Below are 16445 nucleotides of genomic sequence, written 5' to 3' on the forward strand. Positions count from 1 at the left end.
TAACGCTTGATGTAAACAATCTACAGGGACAAATGAACACACTTTTCTATATGATTTTGACCCAGGGAATTCATTAAAGTGGTTATTTTTTACATTTAAGCACATCTTGACCCTATTTCAGGACAGAAACGGCGAAGAATAACCCAAAAATGTTCAAAACACGTCTATACTTCTCTTTGTACAGATGAATTAAGGTGTATTCTTTTGATACCACAGGTTTTTTAGGACCCTTATGATGTCTAGTTATGATTTCTGCTTGTTGCCGTGGTCAACTAATGTCCCATGGGGTTAATTTTTAACCTTTTCTCACATATGCCCAATTAGTGTGGGGATTTAGGGGAGCAAATGCTAAATTTGTGCAATTTTGACTTAAAGCGCGAAATTTTGCACAGATGTAGCCCAGGGCTTGCTCTAATGATTTAGTTAGGGCGCCCGAGTCTGCGACCTTCGGGGTCTCCACAGCGGTCAAATCAAGTTGGGCTTCCATTGACTTTCTATACAGGAGGAAAATACCCAGAAAAAGATTTTTTTTCTGGGTATTTAAGGAGGATCTGAGGGGTCTAACTAGGGGTTTGTCATGATGCTGAATCCATTGCAGGCATTTGTTTTGCACAAAAAACATTCAGTGGGCTAGAAATGGCCTTAGAAAACAATACACGTATGGGTGAGTATTCATGTTAGTCGGAGGCCTTAGGGTTTTTTTTTCTCGTGCTAATCAGTCTAAAAGTTCAAGATTTTGCACAGATGTAGCTCAGGGCATGCTCTAATGATGTAACTAGGGCGCCCGAGTCTGCGACATTCGGGGTTGCCACAGCGGCCAAATCAAGTTGGGCTCCCATCGACTTTAGTGATGAAAAGTGATGAGTCATCACTTTTCAGAGTTGTGTGGGTGCTGTGGCGACCCCGAAGGTTGCAGACTCGGGCGCCCTAGCTAAATCATTAGAACATGCCCTGAGCTACATCTGTGCAAAATTTTGAACTTTTAGACTGATTAGCACAAGAAAAAAAAACCCTAAGGCCTCCGACTAACATGAATACTCACCCATACGTGTATTGTTTTCTGAGGCCATTTCTAGCCCACAGAATGTTTTTTGTGCAAAACAAATGCCTGCAATGGATTCAGCATCATGACAAACCCCTAGTTAGACCCCTCAGATCCTCCTTAAATACCCAGAAAAAAAATCTTTTTCTGGGTATTTTCCTCCTGTATAGAAAGTCAATGGAAGCCCAACTTGATTTGACCGCTGTGGAGACCCCGAAGGTCGCAGACTCGGGCGCCCTAGCTAAATCATTAGAACAAGCCCTGGGCTACATCTGTGCAAAATTTCGCGCTTTAAGTCAAAATTGCACAAATTTAGCATTTGCTCCCCTAAATCCCCACACTAATTGGGCATATGTGAGAAAAGGTTAAAAATTAACCCCATGGGACATTAGTTGACCACGGCAACAAGCAGAAATCATAACTAGACATCATAAGGGTCCTAAAAAACCTGTGGTATCAAAAGAATACACCTTAATTCATCTGTACAAAGAGAAGTATAGACGTGTTTTGAACATTTTTGGGTTATTCTTCGCCGTTTCTGTCCTGAAATAGGGTCAATATGTGCTTAAATGTAAAAAATAACCACTTTAATGAATTCCCTGGGTCAAAATCATATAGAAAAGTGTGTTCATTTGTCCCTGTAGGTTGTTTACATCAAGCGTTATGGCATTTTCTGTTATGACCATTGTATGGTTCAGATTGGGAATAGTTGTGAGAAAAGGTTAAAAATGAACCCCATGGGGTATTAGTTGGCGACGGCAACAAGCAGAAATCATAACTAGACATCATAACGGTAAAAAAAAAACAGGTTTCGAAAACATGTCATTGGGGTGCTGGTAGACCCCTCTCTCCTGCCCTACTAAAGAGATAAACGTAACGTTACTGTAGGAGGAACTGTTATTCCGATACCCGGACAGTTTTACTCGGAGAACAGTCCGTCTTGATAACCGTTCCGTCTGAAGATGGCGGAGTATGTGAATATCGTCCGAAGGGCTTTGGGGCAAATAGGAGGTCACGGTGGCTTGCGTGGCCTTCTTGTTCAGTTCTTCAGGTTAGTTTGTTATTTAAAATATATATATATATATATATTTATTATACATTAAGTGATTGGCCGTGCCGAGAACAACGTTGAGTGTGTGTCCACTCCCGACTTAATGAGCAAAACAGTATGCCTACCTTGCCATGTAGCCTACTTTGGATTAGTAAACGCCAATGTTGACAATATACTTATAGTATTGACGCAAAGTTAGTTATGAGACATCATAACATGTTTTATCACATTTATGGTACTGCTAGTGCATCATTTATTTATCCTATCCTATTCCTGACTTGTTTCAGGAATTCCAAAGAACTTGTAGAAGCTCAGTGCTGGCGACAGTGTGTTCCCAATGTAACAATATTATCACTACGTTGACAGGGCCAATGACATCAAGACTGGAGCATTGATTGGCGTCGATAAGTATGGAAACCGATACTATGAGGACAACAAGCACTATTTCTTTGGTAAGGACTCGGATAAATTAGAATAACATATTAGTGTGTGTGTGTGTGTGTGTGTGTGTGTGTGTTTTCTTTACATATCTACTGCATAGTACTGTGTTCTATTCGTCTGTCATTCAATGTTATATGAGATACTTTAATGGTTTCCTGTGGAAATAAGCTTAGTCTTTTCATGGATCTCCTTTTAGTAGACCTTGTACCAGTGAACTGTACCGTCATGAAACTGTATCTTTTCCTATGCAAACTTCTAATAAAGTCTTCAATCAAACAGTGTGTGTGTGTGTGTGTGTGTGTGTGTGTGTGTGTGTGTGTGTGTGTGTGTGTATTTGTATTTTTTGTCCATTGGTGTGACTGCTCTCTGTCTTTATAGTTTATACCTTAAGTTTTGTATAATCTGTTTTCAGGGCGACACCGCTGGGTGATTTACACCACTGAGATGAATGGAAAGAACACAATGTGGGAAGTGGACGGCAGCATGGTGCCTTCTGAATGGTAGTTCAAGTTCTACTACGTTATAGTCATGTGCACTCACAAAGAGAATGAGAGCAATGCTTATTTGCTAATACTGATTACTGATCTCCCCATGGGAAAAATCACACCAGAATATGGTGTAGGAGGTGAGCCATTATGATGTTGGCATATTATGAAACACGACTGGATATCCATATTGTTTGTTTTTGTGTTCTGCGTAGGATCACTCTCATTCACAACCTGTGAAGTAAGGTGCAATGACGTTGGTGGAAATTGCCATTACATATTCAGTGTATGTCATTACGTGCGCATCCCGCATCAAAAACTCATTCAAGTCGCCCAGGGACTCATTCATGTCATGGTCCTGGGGTCCCGGGGATGCGCCTCCATTGGAGTCCATGTTAAAATAATTTACTTCTTCTACTTAAGTTGCTATATTAGTTTAGATAGTTTAATTCGTTTTTTAATGTATTGTGTAGGATAAACACTGTAAAGAATTATTATCAGTTAAACCTGGAACAGCTAAAAACTATTTTCACTAGTGGTTCTCAAAGTGCGGTCCTGGGTCCTTGAGGGAGTTCCAGGGGGTCCCCAGATAAATGATAGTTAGGAACCACATAGAACTTTATGGGTCTGTAACTCGGTGAACAAATGGAACCAAATGGACCTGTTCCATTTGTACTCTAGTATTTTAACATTTAATATAAATTGGGGTCCCAGTGATATAAATATTCTGTAGCCTAGTGTATTTAGAAATCCTAGTTCTAAGTTCAAACATTAGCCAAATTGTAAAATAAATATAAGAAATAGGCAAACATTTTGAAAATAGCCGATCTACAAGCTCACAGCGCTCGAAAACATTGTATTGAGGACTCATAAAACTTTTCTGGGACCCATTTGAATGACCACCTGTGGGTCCCGGGACCCATTACATTGAAAACCTACTAACATCACTGCATATTGACTCTGGGGTGCATGTGGTCAATAGTCCATGCATTTCTTACTCGAGTCACTGAACAGTAAAATTAGAACATGAATCAATGTTGTTTAACATCTTCATCATTGGAGAATCCTGACGTGGCCATATCACTTAATTTATGGACTCCAGTCTAAGATTCTATAGCCAGTGCTGTGTTCTACCTATAACACACGTATACGGCATCTGCTGTCGGAAATAAAAATATGAATAGCGTCTGCCCTCATGAACCTTTCAAAGTAGCGTATTTGATGGGCATTATGCACTGGCGTATGCCCTGACCACACGAATAGCCACGGATCATAGATTATAGTATGCCCTCAAAAAAAGTCTACAACACACCACTGTCTATAGCGGAATTGAAACTCTCAAGAACAGCAAACCTTTTACTCAGAAATTATGTTAAAAGATAATAGAAAACATTTATTTACAGCGCTGTAACAATCACACACAAATACATACGTCTTACATGAACGACACACAATACTGGCTAACTCTCCCTGACTGTCAGCTTATAATTGGCTAAAGAAAGAAAATACAACATTTGATCTCCTCTACTAAGCTGTGTGAATCATAAAACAAAGGCCCACTCTTCTGCTGGCAGCTGTGTGACCTTCAACCTGTAGTTAGTTACTCCCTACATTCTAACCTTATCTACAACTTGTTCTCAGCGTTCAAACTCAATCTAACACTGTCTGCTATATAATAATATCATTTCACCTTGCCATGTCGCACAGCTAGTCTTTTGTAGCTTGACCCCGATTCTGCCAAGTTGAATTTATGTTCTGTCAAAATATGAAGAACATTTAAAAATATCTAAGATTCCACTTGCCAAAATGAATGAAAGGTTAATCCTGCTGGTATTTACTGACAGTGTAGGAAGATGTTCTGCTGGCTGCCAGCCTCTCCTTTATGCATCTATTATCATTAATTACTCTTTATGAATATGAAGGTCAGTTTTCCACACTATATTGTTTCATTTGTCCTTGGAAGAAGTTGAGAAATCCTCAGACCCCACATTAAAATCAAAACAAAAACTGAAACATAACGAACATAATACATACAACATAGTTAGCGATCTTCTAGTATTAATCAGCCTATCATACTGATGCTAATACTATTATTGAATTTAGTTTATTTGTATAGGGCTTTTCCAAACATTGTTACAAAGTACTTTACATGCTTTATTTGAATAGTGCTTTTCCAAACATAGTTGCAAAGTGCTTTAAATGTTTCTGTATTACCTTGGGTGTTGAATATGTGTGTGACTGTAGACTGTTACACCGCTGTAAATGTTTTCTATTTTATTTCTTTTAACATTGTATCTTAGTGCCCGACAAGATGGCGACCGAGTAGGACGCGTTTGTTGAGCTCTGTGGAGGTGCATAGTTTTCACATTTTTTAAGCCCATTTTTTACTGCCTGTATAGTTCTTTTGAGACTTTAAACGCCCAAAACACTGGTGAGCGTCTGTTTTTGCAGTTGTTTCGTGTTTCATGCCGAATACGATTAACACGAGGTCGAGGAGTACCAGGTCTCCGACCGCAAACGCTGACAACATGGCCGGCGCAATGCAGGGCGACGCTGACGCTCCGGTTACAAAGAGCATGCTGCGCGAGGTCCTCAAGGAATCACTGAAAGAGTTTATGGATGGTTTTATTCAACCCATGATGCTTGGCTTGGAGAAGAAATTACTGAAGAAGATTGATGACTTCGGAAAGGAGCTGCGTCCTGCAGTCGCCACGCTGAACACGACCGTGGCTGAACATGGGGAGGCCATTGAGAACTTTGGTTCCTCCATGGACAGTTTGCAGATGTGTATCACTGAATTGGAGAGAAGATGTGCTAATCTGGAGGAGAAGCTCGTCATAGCAGAAGACCGGAGTCGTAGGAGCAACATAAGAGTGATTGGGATCTCTCCTGGGCTAGAAAAGGCTGACCCAGTGGCCTTTATCCAGTCTTTTTTGCAGAAAACATTCCCCGACGAGTTTCCCGACTCCCCCCCGGAGGTGGATCGTGCTCATCGGACCGGCAATCCACGTTCTGATAAGCCAAGGGCTTTCCTGGCAAGGATCCATTTTTTCCGGGTAAAGGAACGCATACTCCAGCTCTCCAGGAAAGCAGGCCAACTGACATACAATGGCAAAAAGGTGTATATTTTCCCCGACTGGTCTGCTGAAACATCAAAGAGAAGGGCAGCTTTCGGGCCAGTAAAAGAATTCCTACGTTCCATCACCGCGGAAGGAGTGAAATACGGGATAAGGCACCCGAGCAAATTCTGGATAACAGTGGATGAGGCGACTTCTACTTTCAACTCACCCAAGGAAGCTCTGGCCTTTTGCAAGGATAAGTTCAAGACTCCAGGTGCTGCGGACGAGACTCTAGCTACGCAGGATGATGAGACGACAGTTACAGAGAACTAACTTTTACCAGGGACACTTTTGCTTTCGTGATCGCGTGCTTTCAAACACATTCTGCCGATGTGATATCCTTTTGCCTTTAATGGACTGTTGGTAAGCTGGCTGGGACTTTGGAGATGACTTTTACGCAGCGTCTTTCTTTCCTCACTCTCTCCTCCTCCTCCTCCCCAAAGGGTGAGTTGTTAATGTAAGCCTACTTATTGTTTTGGACTCATCATCTGACTTGACGTTGTGTTTTCAAGTGTCTCGTTTCATAATACCTATTTTATTTGTATCGAAGAATAAGATATATTTTATTTTTTAACAAGATCTGTAAGCAGATGGGTGTTACTCGTTTTAATTTAGGTTACCGCAAGGAGAGAGGATTTAGGGCTGCTAAAGCTATAAGCATAATTCACTGTCTTTTTTGTTTGAATATAATGGACATTGTTCTTGTTATTATTGTATTCCTTTTCTTTGCTCTTATTGAGCGTTGTGCTGCTTACTATATAGGTCTAGAGGGTTTTATCTCTCTCTGTTAAGCTTTGTCTAACGGGTTCCGTGTCGCGGTTCAGACGGAGCCTGCTCTCTCTCTCGTCTTTCCTCTATGTCTCTCTATCTGTCTCGGCTTTCCCTCTCTCTCTCTCTCTCTCTCTCTCTCTCTCTCTCTCTCTCTCTCTATGGCTCTCTCTCTCGCTGTGTGTGTGTGTGTGTATGTCTCTCTCTCTCTCTCTCTCTCTCTCTCTTTCTGTTAGGTAATGGCGGCTATGTTGGTTGTTAGTTTATGGTTCGTTTATGCCTCCTAAAACGCTACTTTCTCGGGTAGGAGGGCGAGACTGGGCTTTGGCCTTTGTATTGAGTAATGTAGCCTACTGTTTAAGGTGAAACAGATATAAATAATATGGTCTAAATTGTGAAGGCTCCGCGGTTCCAGAGACCACTCGCTCTCCCGCCCTTTCTCTATGTCTCTCTACCTATCTCTGCTTCTCCTCTCTCTCTCTCTCTCCCTGGCTCATTGACTCGTTCTTTTTTTTTCCTTTTTTTTCTAATCTCAATAGCTGGCGGATGTACGATCTCGTGGCGCGTTGGCTCTACGTGCTTGTGGATCCGCTGTCTGGGGGGGGGGGGGGGGGGTAGTTATTTAACTACTTTACTTGTTGTCTTCTAAAATGTTAATTTCTTGATGGGGGGAGAGGGGAGCTCTGTATTGGGATATTTATTTTGTAGTCGTGATTGGGTAGGTTCACTGTTTGAAGTATGGTAGTTTACTGTTTAAGACGGAAACAGACTTAACTAATATGATTGACATTTATCTAAGTTTGCACTGGCCTTTTGGGCATGTACAGGGAGCTGTATATGGCGCAGTATGCATTATGTGTGCTGTGTTGTATATGGTTTCCTGATCATACATAACTGTGTTTTATGTAAATACTTATGTATACAGACTTTTCTTTTCTTTCTTTTTTTCCCCCTTCTAATTAGTAATTGTGGTTTGTATACATGGATGCATGGGGGGGGGGGGCTGTATGTGGCGCAGTATGCATTAACACTGTGTGTGCTTTGCTGCATATGGCCCCCCGGATGTGCTTTTAATTTCTATTTCTAACTACATATATAAGTGCATATATTTTTTATATCATATACACTGATTTCCTTTTTATTTATTTTTATTATTAATATTATATTAGTGCCTTGTCGTGGTGACAGCCTTATTTCCACTTATCTGTCACAAGTGTTTGGTTATTTGCATTAACGTGGCTTATAGGGCTTTATCACATTCTAGGTGGGCCTAATGCTGGACTGATTATTATTATTACAGTTGTTATAGTCCCCTCATTTTTTTTTCCCTTTATTCTTTTCTTTTTTCTCTCCCCCTTCTTTACTAGAAATGTTAACATACCATTCTCATTTATTTAAGTGATATGAAGTGGGGAGATTGATCATAATTTGAGCGGATGGAATGTTTGAGAGCTATTCAGCCACGAGAAGGCACTTTTTTGTTGTTGTTGTTTTTACTTTGGTGATCTGTTATATATTTACATAATCACCAGAGGGCAATGTATGGTTACTTTTGGGCAGTTACTTGTTTGCACTCTCTGACAGAGTGAAATGAAGGTTGACTAATAGGTTGATGGGGTGGGGAACTGTTTTTGTGCACTCTGATGCTAATGGGGTTTTCCCCCTCAAGCTTCAATGTTATGTGTTTTTTTATGTTCGTTTGATGTTGCTTTTTCCTTTCTGTTCCTTTTGGGGTTGTTTTGTTTTTCTGTGGGGAAGGTTTGTTGTGAGGGACCAACTAGGAAATTCTAAAATGTTCTACTGTGCTTGCTGTGCGTATGGTTTGAACCACAATTATGACAGAATATAAATTTCTAAGTTTCAATGTAAGGGGAGCGAATATACCGCATAAGCGAACCAGCATTTTGGGGGTTTTGCGATCTAAATCAATTGACTTTGCATTTATACAGGAGTCTCATCTTTTAAAAGAGCATTCCAACCGATTGGCTAATAAACATTATCGTGTTTTAGCCTTTTCAGCTGCTTCTTCCAAAACCAAGGGAGTAGCCATATTGGCTAGACGTAACCTTAGGTTGGATTTTTTGGGTGATTGGTCTGACAGTGACGGGAGGATAGCTGTTGCTAAAATCCGCTTGGAGGGTAAAATGCTAGCACTAGTCTCTGTGTATGCTCCAAATGTTTTAGACAAAGAGTTTTACAAATTACTAACTAAAACCTTATTGGAACTGACGGATTTCAAAATCATTGTTGGTGCTGACTTCAATGCAACATGGCAACATAACCTAGATAGATCCACTGGGGTAGAAAGCAGAGAACAAGCACTAGCGTCTGCAGAACTACGTGCTTGGGCAAACTCAACTGGCTTACTCGACATCTGGCGTTTAATGAACCCAACGGTTAGAGATTTTTCTTTTCTGTCGGGTAGGCATGCTTCATTCTCTAGGATCGATTACGTTTTTGCCCCTGTTAGCTTGTTTCATAAAATTGCCAAGGTAGAGTTGCTCCCAATGTCACTCTCGGATCACAAGGCGGTGCTGTGTGTTGCTTCACTGAAACAGGTTATAGATAGAGCTCCTAGATGGCGGTTTAACACCACACTGCTGCGCGATGCGGCATTTGTAGCTCAGTTTCAAACTGGTTTGCGCGAATTTATAAATATCAATACAGGCTCAGTTGAGGATCCCAGAATTCTTTGGGATGCAATTAAAGGCTTTATCAGGAGTAATACAACCCTCTATGCGTCCACTCAGAGAAAATTAAGGTCAGCCAAACTGGTGGAATTGGAATCTCGGTTTTCTACTTTGGATAATTCTCTCCAAAATAACTTTGATGTTAGTACAGCAACCCAGAGAGAGCTAGTTAAGAAAGAAATTAACTCCATTCTCAAGCGCCGCTCAGAATTTCAAATGAAACGCACAAGGCAAAACTACTATTTTAATAGTGCAAGACCCAGTCACTTACTGGCTTTACGTCTTAGATCCAATGAGCATTTTGCTGATATTGTTAGTGTCAAATCAACAACGGGAGCCATGGTTACAGAACCCAAAGAGGTCAATGCCACGTTTCGTGCTTTTTATGATGAGCTCTACACCTCCGAGGTCATTCACGATGATGCAGTATGCAATGATTTTTTATCCAACATACAGTTACCAACCCTTAGCGAGGCGGATGCGGAAGCCTTAGATAGACCGCTCCATCTGGCGGAATTACAGGAAGCTGTGCTCGCAATGCGTAGGGGCAAGTCGCCTGGTTTGGATGGGATACCCCCTGAACTTTATGCCATCTTTTGGGAAGATCTAGGTCAGCTGATGCTAGACATGTTTCGATATGCAATTGAAAGTGGCTCTTTCTCCAGGGATGTGAATGTAGCTATTATATCATTATTGTTGAAGAAGAACAAGGATCCCACAGATTGCGCAAGCTATAGACCGCTTTCACTTTTGAATTCTGATCTAAAAGTTTTTGCTAAGGTGCTTGCGCGTCGCTTGCAGGGTTTTATGACCACCTTAGTACACTGTGATCAGACAGGTTTCATAGGAACTAGACTAGCCTCTGATAATGCTAGACGACTATTGCATATCATCGATAGGGCTAAGGAGCTGAGGACCCCCGCCGCAGTGTTGTCGCTCGATGCGTTGAAAGCATTTGATCGTCTGGAATGGTCTTACCTGTGGGCTGTACTAGATAAAATGGGATTTGGTGCTTCATTCATACATTTTGTTAAAGTACTTTATTCTAATCCGTCAGCGATGGTCCTAACCGGTAAGATCTGTTCGCCGCTATTCACGATTGGCAGATCTTCAAGGCAGGGTTGTCCCCTTAGTCCTCTCCTTTTCGCACTTTCACTCGAACCCTTGGCTCAGACAGTGCGTCAGTCTGCAGATATTACTCCTGTTTCGATTAACAACACACAGCATCGCATTTCCCTATATGCTGATGATATTCTACTGTTCATTGAGAATGCACCACAGTCAATTACTCACGTCCTTCAAATTTTTGATCAGTTCAGTTCCATTTCCGGCTACAAAATTAATTGGACGAAGTCAGCCCTTCTACCTCTAAATGATCAGATGAGATCTGCTATCCTGCCGCCCATAATCCCAGTAGTAAGCCAATTCAAATATCTTGGCATAGATATTTTCCCCTCTCTTCAGGCTATTGTTAAGAACAACTATGGTGACACTCTAAATAAGATTTGTCTTGATTTAGATAGATGGTCATCTTTGCCCAACTCTCTCCAAGCTCGAGTTTCAATCATAAAGATGAATGTTCTTCCTAGGGTTAACTTTGTAAGCTCTATGCTCCCTTTGCCACCACCGCCGCAATACTGGAATAAGCTTCACTCTTCGATATCTAAGTTTGTGTGGAAAGGGAAACGCCCTCGTCTTAAACTTTCTCTATTACAACGTGCTAGAGATGATGGCGGCCTTTCATTGCCCAACTTTAAATTTTATTATTGGGCCTTCACGCTCCGCCCCCTTTTAAATTGGTTTAACCCAGCAAATAAGGTTTCTTGGAGAGAGCTTGAGGAGAGTTTAGTGCAGCCTGTTGAATTGAGAGATCTTATCTATTCAAACATAACTACACATCAATGCAAAGTTCGCTTTGGACCTATCATTTCTCATTTAGTGGCAGTTTGGAGGGCAGCTGAAAAGATGTGTAAGATTGATTGTAAATGGAACTTATTTTCCCCAGTGTTCAATAATCAAAGACTTTTAATCGAGGATCGCCCCATTCGCTTTCCAAGGTGGAGGGCTAAGGGGATTCGTACATTAGGGGACTTATTTGATAGAAATGGTTTACGACCTTTTCGAGATTTGTGTGACATCTTCAATCTGCCTGGAAATACCCTTTTTTTCTACTTCCAACTGAGAACGTCCATGAGGACCTACGGGGTCCCATGGCAAGCTCCCCTTAGATTGCACCCCTTCCATGAGTTTATCTGTGATGGTAACAGAACAAGAGGTTTGGTTTCCACCCTCTATGGTTTTTTATTAGACTGTAGTTATGGGCCCCTATCTGTTGATACTGTTTGGAGGAATGATGTACCAAATTTGGACCCTGACTTTTGTTGGGACACAGTATGGTCTAACATTAGGCTATCTTCTAGAAATCCAGACCATCAACAAATTCATTTAAATTTTGTTCATCGGACTTATTTAACTCCCCGCAGACTATGTGCTATGAGGATTTTGAATAATCCCAACTGCACTCTCTGCGCCTCAAATAGTATTGGTACCTTCCTTCACATGGTTTGGGAATGCCCAAATGTGTCGTCATTCTGGAATATGGTTGCCTCCAAACTTTCAACTATTTTTAGTATTAATATCATATCTTCTCCTTCTTTATTTTTATTAAATGACGTCTCACAGTTGCAACTAAACAATATACGCAAGCGCATCTTCTTTGCTGGATTAACGGCGGCGAAGAAGATGGTAGCTACGCGGTGGAAACCTCCTCATACGTTAACGTTTCGCCAGTGGGCCTTGACCTTTCTAGATATAGTATATTTAGAGCAGTCGATAGCAAGGTTACACGGAGCAAAAGAAGAAAACATTAATATGTGGTCGGACATTGCAGATAAGCTTAAGGCTATGATTCAAGAAATCACTATATAGTGGTAACAGCCTAGCACAGGCATGCACTATTGTACATTCCGTGTTGGTCCGGGGAAAGGGGGTGGGTGGGTTTTCTTTTCCTTTTCTTGTTTTGCTATTGTTTGTGTTGTTTGTCTGTTAATTGCATTTTTCTTTTGATTAATGTTTTACTTTTTCTTGTTCTATTCATATGTATGTCTCTAATTTCATGTTTTGGAAAATAAAAATAATTGATAACAAAAAAAAACATTGTATCTTAGTCAAGGTTTGCTGATCTTTTGAGAGTTTCCGCTATAGACTCTTAGAATTAGACTGGAATCCATAAATTAAGTAAGGATTGCCATGTCAAATCTCTGCACAACATTGAACTGAATGAGCTGCAACCTGGCATTTACTAAACACAAGTGAATCCTCTTCAAACCCTCACTCCACATCTCTTCAGTCAACTCTGCCTCCCAGACTTGATGATGGAGTGTTGGAAAACAGTGACACACATTTTGAAATAAGTTGCTTTGAATGAGGATGAGGATTCAAACATAATAGTAATGTTTTTGGGAATTATTTCAAATCTTTTATGTACAGATCTGAGATTATTTATCCTTCCAAAGTCTAAAAAACCTGCTGAACAAAACTTGTCGTCCACCATATTCATTGGATAGTCTTTCGTAATGTGGAGAACAGGAGAGCTGAAAGAGCACTTTCTCATTGCCTGAGATTCCAATTGGAGCCACTTGGGTGCATCAGAGTTCACTTGTTTGCTGGAACCAATGTATAAGGCCCTGGCATTTGTCACCCAATAGTAATGTTGGAACACTGGGAGGGATAAAACCACCTGTGTCTTGGATGTCTGTAGATGACTCTTTGAGACACGATTGGTTTTATATCCCCCGGACAAAATAAGGCATTATTTAATCAAGTTTTCTTTTTAAGAATGACAATGAAAGATATATATGAACGTTTTGAAATGAGTACATAAAGCTGGGAAGTGACACCATTTTAATTGCATTGACAATTTATCATAGAGATTGGCATAAATCTCCAGAAATCTGAATCGTTTGTAATTGAGGAGAAAGCTTATTCTTATGACAAACCCAAGTATGTAATCTGGTCTTTGGCAATTTTAAAGGGAAGAGATTAGGGAAGATAAATGGGATTCATATTGTGGAAATTAAGAGGAATTAATAATCCCTCCCCCATTTAAGATGTAAACAAACATTAGCCTTATAAAAATACTGTCACAATAAGTTTGATAAGCAAAGTGTGCTTTAGCTGTATCGATACGTCAGATTCTGTGTAACCACTATGGAAGATATTGCTTTAGCTTGCGTTGATTAATCAACTGCCATATCAGCCCCACAAGTTATACAGTTACTGACCACTCAGCCTGGTCATTTTTGGATATGGTGATGTTACTGTATAATTGTTCTATTCACCAATACTAATTTTCTGTTTACAAAGTCTAAAGGTTAAAGAAAATTTTCACTTTAATAGAAGTTTGTGCTTGCCAAGTTGCCGTGATTTATATCTTAATGAATGATGATATCTTGCCAAATATTGTCAAGATGTCTTCAATAGTTTCTCCATTGATAGGAAATTGATATTCCAGAATAATACAGTCAATGAGGAGGCTATATTGAAAATGAAATATCGGTTACTAATCAAGAGCACAACAAATTATGTGTGCAGCACAACCCAACCTCTACCAAAGTCACACATAGCAGCATTGCCTTATATCCCAATAGTTTATTTTGAATCATATAATTGTCAGATTATATACAGCATGTACTAAGCATCCTATAAATAAGGTAAATTCATGAAATTAATCTATGCAATAATATTCATAAATAATATGTTTTTGTGTTGCAATAATAATAAACCCATTAAGACCTGAGGACCCGATTCTACGAATGTCTTCTAAATCCGTTTTCTGATAAACCTAACGTTTTATATCAGTGGTGCTCAAACCTTTTCACATCAAAGACCCCCAAAATGTATTTGGCCACGGACCCCCCCATCTCAAAATATATTGTTCCAGGGACCCCCCTCCCCCAGAACCAAAGATATGAGTTTAAAAAATTGCTTTAAAAGAATATACAGTATTCAGAGATATTTTAAGATTTGCACAAAATGTTAAGATCTACAAGCTCATAGCGCAGAACTCGGTGCTGCGCTATGAGCTTGTATATTTTGAATAGCCAAAGTGTAAAAAAATTAAAATAAAGGTTAAAGTGGTTACGTGATACAGATGCGTTCCCTGTCTTAATGGGTTAAATAAATGAAGTGGATCACCATGAAGAGGGTTTAAATCTACTAAGCCTGTCACTCACTCATTCCATGATGTTTCCCATCAGGCATCGCTGGCTGCATTGCATGACGGACGACCCACCCACCACGCACCCCCCTGATCCCAAGAAGTTCCTAGCGGAGGTCCACCAGTTCAACGTCAGTGGCTCAGCCCAGCAGTATGTGCCGTACTCCACCACACGCAAGAAGATCCATGAATGGGTTCCTCCCAAAGTGTCCCAGTGACGTCATCTCACTGAGAACTGCCGCGTATTATATGACCATTGATTCCCTCGCTGTAAATTATAATATCCTACCCCTGTACCGACTTGTTACCTTAATAAAATCTCTACAGATAATGCTGATTGTTTACAGAGTCCTTTTTGTCAAACTCCTGTGGCGCTTTAAGACGGGAACAGCTTTTATGTACAGTAAGGCCTATATACCGAAATACGTTTTTCAGATTTAGAAGACGTTTTTAGCAGCCTTAAGGCCCATTCCCACTGGGCCAGATAACAGATAAAAAAATCTATTTCTCCAGATATTTTTCCATTCAAAGTGGATGGTAGATACAGATAAAAAAAATATTTGCCACAGATAAAAGTATCTGTGGCAAATATCTGTGGTATCTGTATCTACCATCCACTTTGAATGGAAAAATATCTGGAGAAAGAGATTTTTTTATCTGTTATCTGGCCCAGTGGGAATGGGCCTTAAGTCCTAAATGTACTGACTGTTTAATGATTTATGTATTTTATGTGATTTAGGACATCAATTTGTTATGACTGTCACCATACAGTAGGTTCTAGCCTATTTGTTTCAGCGAGCCAGTTCAGGGTACGAGGTAAGTCTTAAAACAAACACACACACACACACACACACACACACACACACACACATATATTAGTAGGATTATGCTGAGCTGAGACAGTTGCAACTTGCAGTATTTCACACCACGGTGCTCTGGGTGTTTTAGTGCTGACTGGATGTCAGATGTTCAATGCATCAGTGTGAGTGTGGCTGCTGGATCAACAGAACACTGATGATGACTCAGACAGTGCCAGACAGACGCCTCATCCGTCTCTACTCCTAAATTAGACCAGCGCTTTCATCAATGTGAGTTGACACTGTTTTTCTTGATTAACGTTTCCAGCGCCATGTCCAAGAGAGGTGTTTCTTAGACATGTTTCCATGTATGTTAACTGTTAGAAACTACGGGATTGTTTAAACTGATGATGAATAATCTGAATAATCTGGTATGTGAAGGCCCATTTTACGCAAAGCCATCGCAAAGAGTTGCCCCACTGATCAATATTAAATCCCGAAAGACACTAGGAGGTGCTCTTATTGGGCCCCTCATTGATTACGGAGTCCTTGTCTGGTATCGCGACGCCCCAGCTGCCTTAAAGCTAAAGCTCCAAACAGCCCAAAACAAACTAATTAGGGTTGTGCTTGGTCTCCCTCCTCTGACCCACCTTACCGAGCATCACCACGAAAGCGTGGGGTGGCTCAAAGTAGCTGACAGAGTACAGCATCTTGCAATGGGCCTGGTGTACAAGATACACTACACCTCCAAGATTCCCATGTACCTGACAAACTACTTCTTAAAGGTCAAGGATGTTCACGATCATAACACCAGAGGCAGCTCCACTAATCATC

At 40.6% G+C, this 16445-nt stretch overlaps 1 protein-coding gene across 1 annotated transcript; it reads left to right on the forward strand.

Annotated features, from left to right (window-relative positions):
• The first annotated feature begins 1989 nt into the window (after window positions 1-1989).
• On the forward strand, window positions 1990-15146 carry ndufa12 (NADH:ubiquinone oxidoreductase subunit A12). The gene is made up of 4 exons (XM_080753987.1): window positions 1990-2093; window positions 2460-2545; window positions 2947-3034; window positions 14855-15146. The coding sequence occupies exons 1-4, from the start codon at window positions 2005-2007 to the stop codon at window positions 15030-15032; spliced, it is 441 nt and encodes a 146-aa protein (XP_080610113.1). The 5' UTR covers window positions 1990-2004; the 3' UTR covers window positions 15033-15146.
• The last annotated feature ends 1299 nt before the right edge of the window (window positions 15147-16445 follow it).

Source organism: Nannobrachium achirus (genome assembly GCF_963921795.1).
Source record: "Nannobrachium achirus genome assembly, chromosome: 23".
NCBI classification, from domain to species: Eukaryota; Metazoa; Chordata; class Actinopteri; order Myctophiformes; family Myctophidae; genus Nannobrachium; species Nannobrachium achirus.

What these genes read in the sequence shown, in the direction of transcription:
- ndufa12 (XM_080753987.1), top strand. Translation starts at nt 2,005, where the DNA reads ATGGCGGAGTATGTGAATATCGTCCGAAGGGCTTTGGGGCAAATAGGA. An exon ending in CTTCTTGTTCAGTTCTTCAG is followed by an intron (nt 2,094 to 2,459) that starts GTTAGTTTGTTA and finishes CTACGTTGACAG; the next exon opens with GGCCAATGACATCAAGACTG. An exon ending in CAACAAGCACTATTTCTTTG is followed by an intron (nt 2,546 to 2,946) that starts GTAAGGACTCGG and finishes ATCTGTTTTCAG; the next exon opens with GGCGACACCGCTGGGTGATT.